This window comes from Erithacus rubecula (assembly GCF_903797595.1).
Source record: "Erithacus rubecula genome assembly, chromosome: 16".
NCBI lineage: Eukaryota > Metazoa > Chordata > Aves > Passeriformes > Muscicapidae > Erithacus > Erithacus rubecula.
The window spans coordinates 13,372,659-13,388,569 of NC_136668.1; the positions used below are offsets into that span (position 1 = coordinate 13,372,659).

Consider the following 15,911-nt stretch of genomic DNA (forward strand, 5'->3'; position numbering starts at 1 on the left):
ATATCCCCTCAGGGGTGAGCAGCCATAGTCCCTCCAGATTTAATTCCAGGTGGACAGGCTTTAGTATATTGCATTACCAAGCTGTTACCAGAACAGGCTATACATTATTTCAATGAAAATATAACTAAGGGTGTATTAATTACTAATGCTACCAAGATTGGCCATGTGACATCTTTGTCACACAGCTCTGAATTGCTTCTGCCCTCTGATGGCACAGATTCTGTGGAAGGGAGCAGATAGAATCCACAGTGAACACAGTTGTGCCCTTCTGGCACTTCCTCTTTTTTTTCTTTTTCCATCAAGGAAGCGAGAATTTGAAGCAGATAATAAATATAATCACAACTTTCTTTAGGAAATGGAAAGTTCCACCAAGGCCAGTTTTGGTTTCTGTCTCTGGAGAAGGCTGATAAAGATTTTAATTAAAAGTGTAGCTTTTATTTGTTTTATTATTAGGATGTGAATAATGCTTCAGTAGTGCAGTCATGTTCAGCTGCTGAGCAGAGGGAGCAGCCAACATTTTGCAAACTATTTAATGTCCCAGCAATGACAAAGGCAGCCATGCATCCAGTCCTTAGTGTATGATATAAACATTTTCCTCTGCATGATTCTCATCTTCCAGGGCACTATGGCTCCCCATACCTTGTGGCCTCCAAAATGCAACAAAGCTGCACAAAAGAGTAAAAAATCATGCTGTTAAACCAAAAACAGACAATAAAACCACAGAGGAACAGATCAACCAGCTCACTAAAAAAATGTAAATTAGGCTTAAACATGTGATTATGACTGCTAATGAATCATCTTTCCACTTCTGACAAAATTCACACCTGAGGTTAGCAAGCTCTCTAATGCTATGGACTAACAGTGACATTTATTTTTGCTTATTAACTAATGAAAAGTAGCAGGAGTTATTAGTTCTTTTTATAATACTTTCTATTAACTTGAGGTTAAAAAATAAAGCCAAAGTATGTGGTGGAATGGTCAGCACAAAACTTTTTTTTTCTGCAACTTATTTGTCTTATTAGCAAAAGCAGGAACAGAAAACTTACCCTGCAGAACCACCCATCTTCTTTGTGTTGTAAAAATAGTCTAAGGACCATCCAGAATGAAAACAAATAAAGAAAAAAAAAATCATCAATTTTGTTTAAACCATTAGAAGCAAGTAAAGTAGTAGGTTCAAATATAAACTCAAGTGTAAGAAACTAAATAAGGGAACTTCAGAAATATTTTCAGGATAGGAAATTCCCATTGTGAGCAGCACAGGGGCCTCCAGGAACCTCAGCTCCCTGGCCTGAAGTGGGAAATGTGACACCAGCCACAGCTGTGACTGCAGAAACCTGAGCAATCCTTGGGTACCTGCCCATGAGAAGCACTCACCTTTGGAGAGGAAGAGAGCCAAGATGAGGATGAGTAGAAGGGCTGCACAGGAGCCAATCCCAATGTACAGCCTGTGCTCAGGGTGCTGCTGGCTGGGAAGTGGCACTGATGTGTTCTGTCAAACACAGGCCAAGCAGCATTAGTGGAACTGACAGTGAGAAGCCCTAGCAATACCCAAAGGCCTCTTGTGTGCTCTGCAACTCTGCAGGAAAAGCACACCTGAGACCAAGAGCCTAATTTGAGAAGCAGGCCCAGTTTCAAGCAGGATCTCTGCAGCAATCATGTGAACTGTGCTGCTAAACACAGTCTTTGAGATTTTCACACCTGAAGCTATGACAAACCCCATTTATTCAGGTTTAATAATACTTGGTGATTTTTTTTAACAAGTAGGATGTCTCATGATGTCACACCCTTCAGCCTGTGCAGCAGGACTCAGCAGGACACACAGAGCTGGAGTTTGGCCCCAGTGCAGGGCACCCCTGTGCTCTCAGGTGGCACAAGTTCCACTCCTGCCCATGTCCTGCCATACCTGCAGGTTTGCAGTCACATCCCAGCTGTCTGAGGAGCCTGAGCAGGGAGCAGAGGCCTGAAAGGAAATACAGATGTTGCTAAAGCTCTTCTTCCTCTAGAAGGAAGCACTTTATGCATGCTAAGCAGGGTTTTTTCTCCACTCTCTAATAATGAGCACATAAGCTCTCTTTATAACCACTAAACACACAGACTACAAAACAATATTCTGTTGCAATCAGACAAAAGCAGAGGAAGTGACCTGTAGGGATGACCCAGAAACCTCTCAAGTCCATCCACTGTGTCTAGGTGTGCCACAGCAGGGTTGATGCTTACAGTCTGAGGAGCTTCTGAAGCAGAATCCAATGGCCAGGTCCTTGTGACAGCAAAGGATTCACTGGTGCTGCCAGGAGCTGAGCAAAGGCAAGAAAAACACATCACAGAGTGACCACATCACAGCACAGAGAACTGTTCTGACTTGGCAGAGAGGAATTTGTACTGCTGACTTGGGACCCTGAACCTCTGTGTGTGTCAGCAGTCTGGGCTCTGCATATCATAAGAGGTTGGTGCCTTCAGAGGGCAGCACAAAACTCTGAATATTGAAGTTTCTGCTGTTCTTTTCAGAGCTTTGAACTCTTTCTTAGAAATACTTGGTTCTTGCTGTTATGTCAACACTGGGAGGGAGCTCCCAGTTGGCTCTGGAGCCAAGCTGCAGTGGCCACAGATCATAAACAGGTTGGGTTAACAGGAATCTTACAGCCCATATCATTGCAATCCCCTGCCATGGGCAGGGACACCTTCCACTAAACAGGATTTCTCAATGCCCCATCCAACCTGGCCTGGAAGCAAAAAATTGTGCAAAAGAGCAAACTGAAGTTCTCAGCTGAAAACTGAGGAAGATTAGCTCAGGGCCCTGAAGCAGCACATGGCGCAGATTCACAGAAAGCAGGGAATGCTTTTAAAGGCCCTTTAAAGCTATACAGTAAACAGACTGAACAGAATGTGATATATTTGCATGAGGACCTACAGCACATTTTGAGGTAATTCCTCAGAGCACAGCTGTTTGCAACATTTAAAATCAAAAGCTACAAATTTCTGTCTTATCTCTCATCAGTCTCAGTTTCTCCCCGTGTTGTCAGGTGACATAAAACCCTCCTGAAAACAAAATCTCCTGTTCACTCTGTGCCAAACCCAGCTGGTAGTTTTTATGTTTTTAATCATTACCCTTATCCCAGAAACTTTATTTTGAAGAGGAGAGGATCACTCCACTGGAGATTCTAGAGTATTTCTAAATCAGAGGCACATGGCCACCTGCCTTTTCCAATCTCCCTCAGTGTGAACATGCACACACTACCTGGTATTCTGAAAATTTCAAACACTGCTCCACCATCAGCTAAGGAAGAGGTCACAGGGATAAGAAAACCCCTCTGTTCTAAGATTGGAATTGATGTTATTTGCAACTAGAATAGAAACTGTCTGAGAAAGTTTTCACTTCTTCTTCCAAAAAGGAAATGCAACTCTTGCAACACTAATTTGGAGTTGCTTAGCTGGAAACATCCAAGATAGAGGGAGAAATACAAATGGCATCCCTGATTCTTTTTTTTTTTTTTTCCCCAGAATCCAGAGGAGAAGCCATTGCTACAGTACGAGGTTTCTCTCATGTAGTGGAAATTAAAGCTGTCTTTTTCAGACTGGAAAAGGTGCAGCTGAGTGGGTTCATGATAGAAGTTTATCCTTTGGTGAGGGGAATGTAGAAAACAAGTGAGGAATAGCTGAGCACTGTCTCTTCCCCTGCAGTGAGGGACCTCACATTATTAAATATACACAGAGGCTGTGGGCAGCTTCTGGGACACACTTTACACCAGGGTGCAAGAATAATTTGGCACAGCATCACAAAATTAATGCCATTTTTCTACCATCCTCCTTAACAATCTGCTGCTGACTGCTACAGGAGCCAGGAGCCTTCATTCAATGCTCTTCTGAGCTAGTCCAATAAAACAGTTCTGATTAAATAGTGGGTACACCCAACTCCTAAAAGTTGTGTTGTACCATTCATGGGATGCATTTCTAGAAGGTGAGGTGAGATTTTATACCACAAAAATATCCAACAAACAAAAACAACAGTCAAATAAAAGCAAACCCTGCAGCACCACTAAAACATCTGATTAATTATCTCACCTGGAAGCAGCTTCCTCCCAAGTATACATGTTTCTTCTGTATAATATCAAGCAGAATTTAAATCCAAGTTTTGATCTTTGGTAATGTTTAATAAATTTTAGCCAAGACATTTATATCATGTATCATCATTTTTTTTTTTTTCCTTCCTAAGAGTGCCCATTTGCAATATGGCTTGTATAGGCTATAAAAGTTACCTGAGGTCTGTTCAGAGGTGTAAGTATGAGGACTTGCAGTAGTGATCCTTGCTGATGTTAAAAAATAAAACAAAATCAACACAAAATTAACCTTATTGGGCATTTTTGTAGTGAGAAAGAGACAGTGTTTCCATAATAAAAACTTGCTAGCAAAGCACATTTGTCAGCCACTTGTTCTATATAGTATCACAAGCAAGGGAAAAACTAAAAATCAAAGGGAGAATTGATAAAAAGTTTCTGAATACAATTTTGCATTCCTGGGCTTTATTCTAGAATCAAGCAGGGAAAATCAAACACAGCTTTCAATGAAAAAGTGCAGCAATAAATCTTTGGATGAATACTTTATGCTGCCCTTTCGTTTAAATTCTTTAGTGTCTCTAAGAATGCTCCATGCAAGCATCATGCCCTTTTTTAATTGCAGTGACTGCAGCAGGATAACAACATTGCCAAAGGCAGCTTAATTGAGGTAGCACTAACAGCAGATGTGCAAGCTCCTCAACATCAGTCTTATGGATGATTGCAGAAATCATTTCCACCACAAGCTTTGAAGTCCAGACCAGGAGCAGATCCTCCACGTGGGTACTGACAAGAGCACTCCTCTGCACTCACCTTTCTGTATCACAACCTTGTGATTAGTCAGTTGGTCGTTGAACAGCCCGGGGATCTCCACACGGCAGCAATATATCCCAGAGTCTGCTTCCCTGGCGTTCACAATGGTCAGGGACACGTCCCCCATCCACAGCTGCCCTTGCAGCTGGTACCTGCTGCTGTGCTGCTCTGTCACCCTCCAGCCATCTGTCCAGATAATGGGCTGGGAGCACTTGGAAGTGGGGCACCTGCCCCGACCCCAGCACATGGATGTGATGCCATTGCTGTGCTGGACATTGTAGCGGCAGGGCACAGTCACGTTCTGACCAACCTCTCCTATCACAGCTAATCCTGATACTGTGGAGCCTGGGGACAGAAAGACAAACAGGTATTGAGCACAGGGCAAGTGGAAGCTTTTTGTGCACCTTGCACATCCTGAAACCTCCCATCTCTCAAAGAACACCAGGCTTTGCTGATCAGGTTTTTCACAAATGGATGTGTCCTGGCAGGGCTGGTGCAGTGAGGGATAATGATCAGGACAGGGACACATTTTCTGCAGCTTCTGGAGGCAGGAAATGAGGTGAAGAGTCTCTGGGGCTTCCCTTGAGCCAGATGCAGTCTCTTGGCTCAGCTTTTTCATTTGTGTACATTTAACCCAAGCCACACACACAGGGGAACAGTAAGACATTGACATACCCCAAAACCACTGAGGGAAACTCTTCCCCCCTTTCAATGAACTGAAATGCAGGTTTCATTAGAGTGATCACTGCTGAATGAATTTCCTTTTGCCTTAAGGCAGGTTTTGCCCATTCTAATCACAATAAATTTTTCAGGGCTTTTGTGAGAAATACCATATATACTCTTTTTTTTTTGTTTGTTTTTTTCACTACCTTATTCTAAGTCTTACACAGTTTCTACCTTGTTTACTTCCCCATAAATTTGTCACGTTTGCAGGAGACTGTGTCACACTACTCAGGTCAACACAGTGAGCCCTAACATCCAGTAGCCCATTTATGACAGCAAAAAAGCTGTTTTGCCCAGTCCAGCTCAGATATCTTCCTAACCTATTATATTTAAAAATAAACTCAGAGATTTTGCCACAGTAATGCACTAGAAACAAGTCTCTGCAACCAACTTATTTAATATGAAAAGGAAGCTCAAAATTAAATTCATCATAAAATACTTTATAAAGAACTACATGAAGTATCTGTAATATCCCCTTTTTTCTACTGAATGTATCTTACACCAAGTTTTTAATGTCTATTTGCCTTTATTAGTACCACTTTGCAACCTGTTGTTTTCATTGCTGCAGCCCTTAAAAATCTAAGACTTCTCCCTCAGGATTAAAAAAAAAGGAAAAAATTCTCTATTTATCCCAATAATACTTAATAGGGCTAAAATATTCCAGAAGGCACAGTTGATATTTTCCATGTCTGCCTAAAGACAAAGCCTTCCAAAGTGAAATTTCCTTGATTTACACCTTCTCTGAAACAATTTCAAGTTCTCTGCTCAAATCATCATTATCTACAAAAGCCCACTAAAGATGAGCAGCCAGCCCAAGAAGCATCTTTAAAACCACCACACCCCCAGCACATTTCTGTGTTTTTTAAAGGACATAAGGCCATTAGAACTCCACTGAGCCACTGTGATCAAGTCCTGTTTTAACACAGAGAACTGCAGCTCCTGTGATGTGGCCACTCTTCCTGCTGCAAGATAAAACTTCTCTTTGCTCCCCTCAGAATCCCTGATGCATGTTACCTCCACCCACCCCATCCAGTTGTTCCTACCCCTCTTTGTTACCTGTGAACAGCATCAGGAGAACCCAGGTCAGGCAGGTGTAAGGCAACATTCTGGCTGAAGGTGACAAACAAAGCTTTTTCTCATTCAAGAATTCTTTTCTTTGTGAGCTTCAGTGTTGGGCTGTCCTGCAGGGCTTTGACTGAGAGGTGACAACACAACACACAAATCTGCTTCTCTTTTTCTCCAGAGCTCTTTTGATGACTGTAAGTGAAACTTGACAGCAGCACTGAGCTGACACGACTATCAGAATTGACTGCCCCAGACTGCTTCCCACACCTGCTTTAGCCACAGCAGTGTTGAGATAAAAGATTACATAATATGTAGCAAACTGGTAAGTGGAAAGGGCTTGGCCAAATAACAGATTTGTAAGAGGAACTATTCAAGGTTTTCATCGTAAGATTCTGGTTCTAATATTTAGAAGCAACTCAGAGCATCTTCTGGCAAATTTTCTTTGGCAGCAATAATTTGGTAGTTTTGGAAAACTGCTACTCAGTTGAGCCTAATGGAGTGCCAGTCTTTTTTCATATTTAAATTCCATATGTATCTGGGTTTTTGCAATATAACATAAAACATCCAGAATAGAGACTTGAAAAGTAGTGTGGAAACCATGACTCAAGGCTCACCCTGACAAAAGGCTGAAATACAGCTTTTGAGAAATGCTGCTCCTGTGCCTGGATCACAACACTCTCCCCAAGGATATCTTGTGTTTTTGTATTGTTTGGGCTAGAACTGCACCTGTGATCAAGGGCCAAGAAATGTTCTTTGCTCAAGCAGCTGAACTACTTCACACTGTTTTCTACAGGTGAAATTGAGTACTAGGGAGTTATTCATAAGTGGAAGATGCTAAAATTGAAACCTTGTCTTGCACGATTACATTGTAGGAAAGGCACCAAACTGACAGGTTTTCTACGATAAAAATCAGGAAAACCAAGAGATTAATGTAGCTGAGAGACAAACTGGCAACACACCAGTAGGAAAGGGTGAATTTTGCATGCAGCAGCTGGAAGCAAAACTCCTAAGAAAAGGTTCCCTCTCAGCTCTTGGGGTTTCTTAGGAAACAAGAAACTGCAGAGAGCTGCTAGAGGAACAATTCTGATAATTACCAGCAGGATCCTGAAACTGCTCTGCAAAAATGGGAAAAGCAGAGCAGGCTGGCTCTGTCAGGATCTCAGGAAAGCCATTCTGGTCACACCTCATACACAGACCATAAATAATACTTTGATATAATTTGGGTTTCTGTGTGCCTGTTTTTCAAGTTCCTGTGTGTTGTTTGTGTAAGAAATGAGCATCATTTCTGTAGGAATTTTTTTCTGGACTCATATAGAATTACAGAATGGAAGTGACAAATGAAAGTACAGCAAGAAAACCCAACTTTAATCTGTGCCTATCACCTCACATGATATATTTAACAAAAACTAGACATTTTCATTTCTAGCAAAAAACCCCACAGGTCACAAAAAAAATTAAACAATTTCATCTGTCCAGTCACTCATAACCTCCAACAGGTGTACAACAAATGCTTAGTTTGCTAAGCAAAATAACAAAATACAACATGTATCCTCAGAACCCCTTCTGTCTCTGTGGTTCACTAACAAAACCAGCTGTTTGCCTCATGTCATTTCATCAATAATGCTGCACATTGCAGCATCTTTGTCCAAAACCTGATCCCTCTTGCCACCAGAGCGCTCCCTCTGCTTCTCGCTCTGTCCAACGCAGCTGCTGCCATCATCAGTGTCCACGGGCTCCACGCTCAGCCTCAGTCCCCCCTCTGCATGAGGCAGATCATCAGGCAGGGAAGCCAGGCAGTTCTGGATCATCTCCACCACTCTCTCCAGGTGTTTCTGGAAGCGCTCGGCCGTCTCCAGGCGCTGCCGTTTCTGCACCTCCATCATCACCCTCAGCGTCTCCCTGGCTTGGTGAGGCCGATACTCGTTTATCAGGTGATGCACGTGGACAAAAAGCAGCTTCAAGTCTTCCAGTTTCTCCTCTCGCTTTATACTCCCTGGACTCCTTATCAAGATGTCCAAGAGGTCCAGAAAGTTGACCAGGATGGACATGTTTAGTTTCCTTAACTCCTTCTTGTGATCGAACTGCATAGGATGCAGCCGTTCAATTCCCTGGCTCTCCAGGGGCCGAATGATCAGATCATCACACTGGAACTGATTCCCAAACATCATGTAGCTGTCCTTCACAGGAGGAGGTGGCTTTGGAGCCAGCCCCTTACGGATGTTTTCATCAGTATATTCTTTGATATACTGCATTGGAGGTGGAGGAAGGGCGCTCACTTGCTGAGGTTCACCCATTTTTGCCAGAGGAGATTCCTAAGGAATGACCCAAGAAACAAATGTTAATGATTTGTGTCACAAGAAAATGAGCCAGAAGAGACAAATCCCTCTGCAGAATACAGGAAACTCTTGGCAAATCCACTTTACCTTTTCACTAAGGTTTAATTGTATCAAGACTAACTGTACTAGAAGCACACAGAACAGCTATTTCCCTAAATATGAAAGACCAGCCTGTGAACTGGCCAAAGGGAGAGGGGAGACCCCCTTCCCTAGACGGGGCCTGGTGGGCACAATCCCCAGAACCAGGGAATATCCCGAGCTGGAAGGGTCATACAAGGATCAACTCCAGGCCGTGCACAGAACATCCCAACATTCCCCTCTCCCTGCCTGAACACGTCCCAAAGCCTCCTTGAACTCTTTCAGGCTTGGGGCTGTGACCAAGGAGAGCCTGGGGGAGCTCTTCGGTGCTCGACTACCTTCTGGAGAAATAACCTTTTCCTAATATCCACCTAACCCTGGCACAGCTCCAGCCATTCCCTCGGGCCCTGTCACTGCTCACAGAGGGCAGAGACCGGCGCTGTCGCTGTGGGGAAGCTGCAGCCCGCGGTGAGATACCCCATCCGCCTGCCCTTCTCCAGGCTGGCCAGGCCAAGTGACCGCAGCCGCTCCTCGTGCGGCCTCCCCTCTCCACCCACGCCCCACGAGAGGAACGGGCCGGGCCCACACCCGCTACCGCGGCTCTGAGGAGGCCCAAACCCCGCGGAGGGGCTCGCCAGGCCCGTGTGAAGAGACAAGAGCCGGAACCGTGACCGGGCGGCGAGCACGAACCATCAGCGCCGCCTCACCGACCCTCCCGCCCTCACCTGCCCGCTCCGCCCGCCGCGCTCCCTCCGCGCCGCCGCCGCTTCCGCCCGGCCAGGCCCGCCCCTGGCTTCCCATTGGCTCACGGCCTCGCGGTGCCGCGCTCTGATTGGCTGTTGTGCAGAGCAGTCAGGCTCTCATACACTCAGCTCGCTTGGGGGCGGGGCCACGCGCGGGGCGTGGCTCCGTCATGGCGGGGTGGGGTGTGGGAGGGGCTGCGCTGTCCTGCGGCCCTGGGGTCCCTCAGGGTCCTGTGACTCCTCATGGTTCTGTGGCCCCTCATGGTTCTGTGGCCCCTCATGGTTCTCTGACCCCTCAGGGTCCTGTGACCCCCTCAGGTCTCTGTGGCCCCGCAGGGTGCGGGGCTCCCTCTCCACAAGCTGCCGCTGCGCTGGGACAGCGGGGACGGGGCTGGGTCAGGGCGACCCCGGTGCTGAGAGACACAGAATCACACAAATCACAGAAATCACACACTCTATTACGTTGGAAAATACCTTTAAAGTCCCGCTGGGAACTGTTTGCAGCGTTCCTGCAGCAGAATACACTAAATCTGATCACAACTGCGACAAACGGTTGCGTTCCGTTGCTTTTCTTTCCGTTTTCTTCTAGGAGGAGTTGAAATGAACATCGTGGATTTAAGGATTTTCCCCTGTCAGGTGGGGCTGGGCTTGCCGGCATGGCTCCTGCAGGATTTTCTCCCCGGAATGGCAATAAGGGAGGATTTTTCGACACTCTGTGCCGCCCTCTCTCCCTCAGCAGATGGCAGCAATGGCTTTGGTGACAGGGACCCAGCACCGCACACAAATCTGTCATTGACAGATTCACATTTCCAGATCATTTGCTAAAAAAAATTCAACGGAATGATAACTACTTTGGGTCCTGTTAATTATTTCTAAAAGGCTGCAAAGAAGATCCAGAATCGTTAGTTTTGATGAGAAAGCCTGAAATGATGCACGGAATAGCTGAATATTTATATATTCCAAACTAAGCTACACTTTAAAATTTACAATTAACTGAATATTTATATATTCGGAACTAAACTACGTTTTATAATTTATAATTAGTTGAATACTTACATATTCCAAATTGTACTACACTTCACAATTTACAGTGGCTGCAAAACAGGCTGATTTGTTTTCATTTGTAAGCAATTTGCTGAATTCAGGCAAAGATGCAGTTCCATGTTGCAACTAAAACGTTTTCACTTTGGAAAAGGAGATCTCATTCCTTCACCCCTATTCCTGCTTCCTCATCCCTCTGTCCTTTCTTCCCTCCCTGCTCCTCCAGCCCCTGCACTGACTGTGCAGCCCTTTCTTGTCACTGCTTGTGCCATCACCATCATAACCCCATAAAAACATTACTGTGCTTTTTCTTTGTTAAGTTTTCAGCTTTTCTAGTGAGTTAACATGCTGTGCTGTGTGTCCTGTGAGCATCCAGCAGAGCTTTTGGAGAGAAGAGAGTGCAGAAGGAAAGGAGGAGGTTGGGGATGTGGGGTGGGGAATTGTTCTCTCCATTTCTGTGGCAGAAAGCTCTTATCTTGTCTCAAATCATCTTGTTACATCATCCTCTGAAAGACAGGCAAGGAATAAAAATCATCATCTCCAGATAACACGTGTAGTAGGAGGTACCAACATACCTTTGGTTTTATTGGACTTTCCAGACTTTGATTTCACATTCTTTTTACAGGAGCTGAGCTTGACTCTCTAGTGCCTTGCACTCAGTGAACCGTGCAGCAAGGATGTAAAATGCTGTGACTTCAAACAGGAGCAGGCAGTGAGAGCCAAGCTCTTGTGTTTTGCTCAGTCTCTGTGATCTCCTTGACTCATTTTCTGTGCGATGGTGGCCGAGACAGAGGGCATGTAACGTCACTCTTGTTCTTGGTGGCAGGGCTGGTTCTCAGAAGGACATGGCTGACCCTTCCCAGCCCACGGGGAGCTGCTGACACTTTTCCTCACAGTGCTTCTAAATGAGAATCTGAGAATGATGGGGAATGTCAAGTATAGCACTCTACAGTTTGCCTTCTGCTCCATTCCAGCTCTTTTCAGAAATAAGGGCACTCTCCAGCACAAGCCTACAACTGATAATGAAGCACAATTCCCACATCATCTCCAGCTTGTGGGAATGAACTGGGACACCCCTTCAGCAGATGGTGAAGCAGTACCATGATATTCTCTGCCTCAAAGATTCAACATCTTATTTTACAGCCTTGGTTAAGTTTATTTTCATTTTCTTCATTACTAATTTTATGCAAATTGGCATGTTTCAGTAGCAGGCACTCCAGTTCTGTTAATTCAGCAGCAGTGTGTACAGTGTGTGCCATGGCAGTATGCTGTTATTTTAGCAGAACTGGAATCCAAACATTTCACAAGCACAGTAAATATAAACCCCATTTTCAAGCATGCTCTTAGAACAGTGCTGCTTTCTTCTGTGGTACAACAGATTTCTTTCATTTCTTGCTGCTATTGCGCTTAAATAAATTAATAAATAAATGTGTGCTTTTCTCATGTTGTCTGAAAAACAGCCCCAAAGTCAAATTCAGTTTCAGTCTCTTGTTGGATGTAGGTTAGGGTTATATCTCATAGTCTGATTAAGCAATGAGCTCAAGAGTTTCCTTTTTTGGTGATTGTTACAGGCTTTGTTGCAGGATATACCAGGGAGGAGGGTGAGAGAAAAGGAGCCTGTTGGGGGTGAAGGAGACTTAACCAAGCTTTATGTCTCCATCTGCTGTGGTTAATTCCCATCTCCCTGTCTCCTGCTGTGACTTTGGGAGTTAATGAATTTGCAGTGCAGTGCTCTGCAGCCTTTTCTTCCTGACTCAGACTAAAATATCAGCTGCAGCCTATTGGCACACCTGCTCATGCAGGAAAGGACTTTAACGTTCCCATCATGTGAAAACTGGGGCACAACAGAGTGCAGTGCACCTGACAGCTGAACTGTTTCTTGCTCTACAGCCTGTTATCAAACAGATTCAAAGCTCAAAACAGAGCTTTCATGCTTATTTAGTAATAAAAAGAGTATCTCACTATTATTAGGAAGCTTACAGGGCTCAAAATCATGTTTTGATAGAATCACCCAGCACTCTTTCCTATGTTTGTAGCCATTATATTGTCTCTGGAATCAGCCCCCCAACCTGATTTTTAAGCCAGATATTAATGCTGGGTGTTTTCTTGCTCACATGCCTGCTGCAACTGCTTACTCAAACATGTAAATGAGCACGTCTCCAAAAAATGCATCTGCAAGTAATTCCTGTCCAGCCATCAGTGACCTGGGTATGGCAAATGTTTTGTACTGCCAGGGCAAACCCTGGGATCTGCAGCACATTTTTCCAGCAGTGCAATTCCCACCTTTGTCCTCAGAGGGAGACAGAAACAGACAGGAACCGATAGCCAAGCACTAATAAACAAAATCCCAGTTTGGGTGCGACCCCCATGAAATGAGGTTTTCCTTTCTGCATTTTTGCCTAAGAGAGAGCAGCTGAGGAAAGGATTCATTGTCCCTTCATCACAGAAGTGCCTGTCCTAACTCTGTGCAAGTTCTCCAGTATAAAACATCTTCTCTGTGTTATTGCCAGTCCTGGGAGTTCCTCACTTCTCAAATGATGGATAACTCACAACATCCTCCCAGCAGATGCTCAGAACGAAGCATCCACTTTCCCAGGGCTCCCAAACAGTTCACAGGGGGATCTTGCTCTGCTTCTACAGCTCCCTGGGTCACTGGAGCAGTGTGAGGGGATTCAAAGGTGCACTTGTAAAACTTCGAGGAAAGTTGGATGCATCTGGCTCGTAAAGACCAGGCTAATTCTTCCCTTTTTCTGCAGTGTTCTGTCTTGTGCTTTGGGTCTACTGGAGCTGTGTTTATTGGGGTGATAATTAACTGCCAAAGAAGCAAGACAGCTGAGTAACTTAAATAAGAGTTTCTCACACTCTGAGCTAAGTAGCAAAATGGGTTGAATTATGGAAATTTAGAAGTTGAGTAATAATCATCATATTGAGCAGCTGGTGTAAAGGAAGAGCTGGCACCCAAGCAGTAAACTTGACCCAAATACTGCACATGATAGAAGGATATAGGTCAATTTATGAGAGTGAAAAGAAATCTGCAGCCTTCTGGACTCTTGTGTTTTTTACAGAAACAAAAACTACCTATATTTAACTTCATAAATTTCTCTGCCGCCTTCAGGACATGAACCTTGGTACCAGAGCAGGATGTGAGGGTGGGGAGATTTTCACAGTCTGCTGTAATCAAAGTGAGAACTGCATAATCTGGGTAAAACCCCTAAGAAAAAATCCAATCCATAAAATGACTTTTTTTTAAAAATAGGAAATAGAGCAGTTTGCAAGAGGCAGACAGGAAAGAACAAAGGTGATTGTAAGAAATAAAAGAGTCCACTGAGGCTACAGTTGATAAGAACTTTATCTGCAACCTCAATTTGCCCAGCACAGAGGAGTATTTAGAGCAGCTGAAATTTCACTCTAAATAATTTAAAATATTTCAGATTTTCCTGCATGTGAGTGTCAAAGGGTGCCTGGTAGCAAGCTTTATAAAAGCACTGAAACAGAGAAGATGTAGGATACCTACAAAATTCAACACTCCTGGTCATGAAGTTTAGTCTTACAGTGGTTTTAAGATATTCAGGACAGTTATATTTCATTTTATCTACAGAGGGTACAGAATTTCTGTACCTTGCAATATAAAGTGCTGCCAAAATTCTTGAAAGGAGCGTTGAGTGTAAAACTGTATCATCCTACAATGTCAGGGTCCAGAAATGAGGTACCTGTGTCAGAGGGATATTGCAGCCCCCCAGGAGCCCTTTCAGGAGGGCTTTGTAGTTTCTGTCCAGACCTCTGCAGACACCCTCACATATTCCAGCTCTGCAGCCAATTTGGTCCTAGGCAAGTGCTGCATTTCTACTTATTTATTTATTTATGTCCTACTCAACTGTAGAAGGGTCCTGAAGCACTTCGATGAAGCTTTCTTTAAAAGGGTTATAACCCTTATTCACCCAGATGGATAATGACAAATGATTTATGTTGTGAATGGAATGAAGAATGGTAGTTAAAAATTGGTTAAGAAATAATGATCTTTGAATTTCAAATACGCTTAAACAGGTTACTCTCTCCTAAATGTACAATTAAATATAAATACTGTTCTTAAACCATATGTTTTTTGTTTATACTTGTCAACCTAGCTATATGTTCTTTAGACTTAGCATTCCTTTCTGGTTTTGGCTTGCTACACTCAAGTATTTGTGTGCTTGCTACGCAAGGGCTTTGGAATCAAAGTGAAAAAAAGAGAAATTAAGGGGTACATCTAAGGCAAGAGTGACACAAAGATACATCAGCCAGTTTCTTCCCCAGTTCAACAGAGTTATCAGCTGATAAAGATATTGCAAAACAGAACTGGTTAGTAGCTCTCACTGAAACCGACACCCATGTTTATATGAAATCTATGTTTATATCAAATCCCGTGATTAAACAAATCTGGCTCTGTCGACTTGTTTCCTTCCTCAGGGTCATTCTTATTTTCCCTGTTCAGTCTCTTAGCTGGCCCACCTTCACTTTAAACCATGGAAAATTCAGACTGTCTGATCTCTCTGCTAAATCCTGCTAGTTCTTACACTGAGCCAAAATCTGTGATTATTTCCTTGCAGTTACTTTTGTATTTTCTTGTGCATCTTTCAGCACGTGCTGTATCAAATCTATACCCTGATTTTCTCCTTGTTTCTCTCCTCCCCTGTGTTACCTGGCCCCTGGCAGCCCCTTCTTGTCACACAGGGTGTCACATCATGCCATGTTTACCCCAAATGCAGTGCAGTTGCCAAGGCCCTTATCTGTGTATTTGATCAAATTGCTCCCCTCTCCCTGTCCCTCTGAGAACTCATCTCTTATCTCGTGAGCAAATCAAGCAGCCAGTCACTCTGTTCAAAGAATTTCTTAGCTCTCCCCCCACTGCTCACCACCTTGGTTAATCTTCTCTTCCCCCACATCCTCCATCTCCAGCACCTCTCCTCTCAGAGGTTTCTGTGCTGGCTTCTCAACTCTCTGCTGTCCTGTACTCTCCTCCTTCTTCTGTAGAGCTGCAATGTCACACCCTTGTATTTCTAATTATTTTCTGTTTTCTGATAAGA

At 44.0% G+C, this 15,911-nt stretch overlaps 2 protein-coding genes across 6 annotated transcripts in view; both read right to left on the reverse strand.

Moving 5' to 3' along the window:
* Positions 1-413: 413 nt before the first annotated feature.
* LOC306808935 (hepatitis A virus cellular receptor 1 homolog) lies at positions 414-6,770 on the reverse strand. Of its 3 annotated transcripts, XM_079319961.1 has the most exons (8): positions 6,642-6,770; positions 4,863-5,207; positions 4,254-4,304; positions 2,218-2,294; positions 1,904-1,960; positions 1,375-1,489; positions 1,047-1,086; positions 414-665 (listed from the first exon to the last, which is right to left on the reverse strand). In XM_079319961.1, the coding sequence occupies exons 1-8, from the start codon at positions 6,688-6,690 to the stop codon at positions 572-574; spliced, it is 828 nt and encodes a 275-aa protein (XP_079176087.1). In that variant the 5' UTR covers positions 6,691-6,770; the 3' UTR covers positions 414-571. The 3 variants fall into 3 exon arrangements, with proteins under 3 accessions (XP_079176087.1, XP_079176088.1, XP_079176089.1); XM_079319962.1 differs by lacking the exon at positions 4,254-4,304; XM_079319963.1 differs by lacking the exons at positions 1,904-1,960; positions 4,254-4,304.
* Positions 6,771-7,994: 1,224 nt separating this feature from the next.
* MED7 (mediator complex subunit 7) overlaps positions 7,995-15,911 on the reverse strand; it is a 145,810-nt gene continuing 137,893 nt past the window's right edge. Inside the window, exons 2-3 of one of the 3 annotated variants that reach the window (XM_079319964.1) lie at positions 9,790-9,830; positions 7,995-8,962 (exon numbers count right to left, since the gene is read on the reverse strand). In XM_079319964.1, coding sequence (XP_079176090.1) covers positions 8,252-8,944 — 693 coding nt within the window. In that variant the 5' untranslated portion in view covers positions 8,945-8,962; positions 9,790-9,830 and the 3' untranslated portion in view covers positions 7,995-8,251. Of the gene's footprint in view, positions 8,963-9,485; positions 9,567-9,617; positions 9,748-9,789; positions 9,831-15,911 lie in introns of those variants that run through there. The other 2 variants (XM_079319966.1, XM_079319965.1) reach the window with 2 other exon arrangements.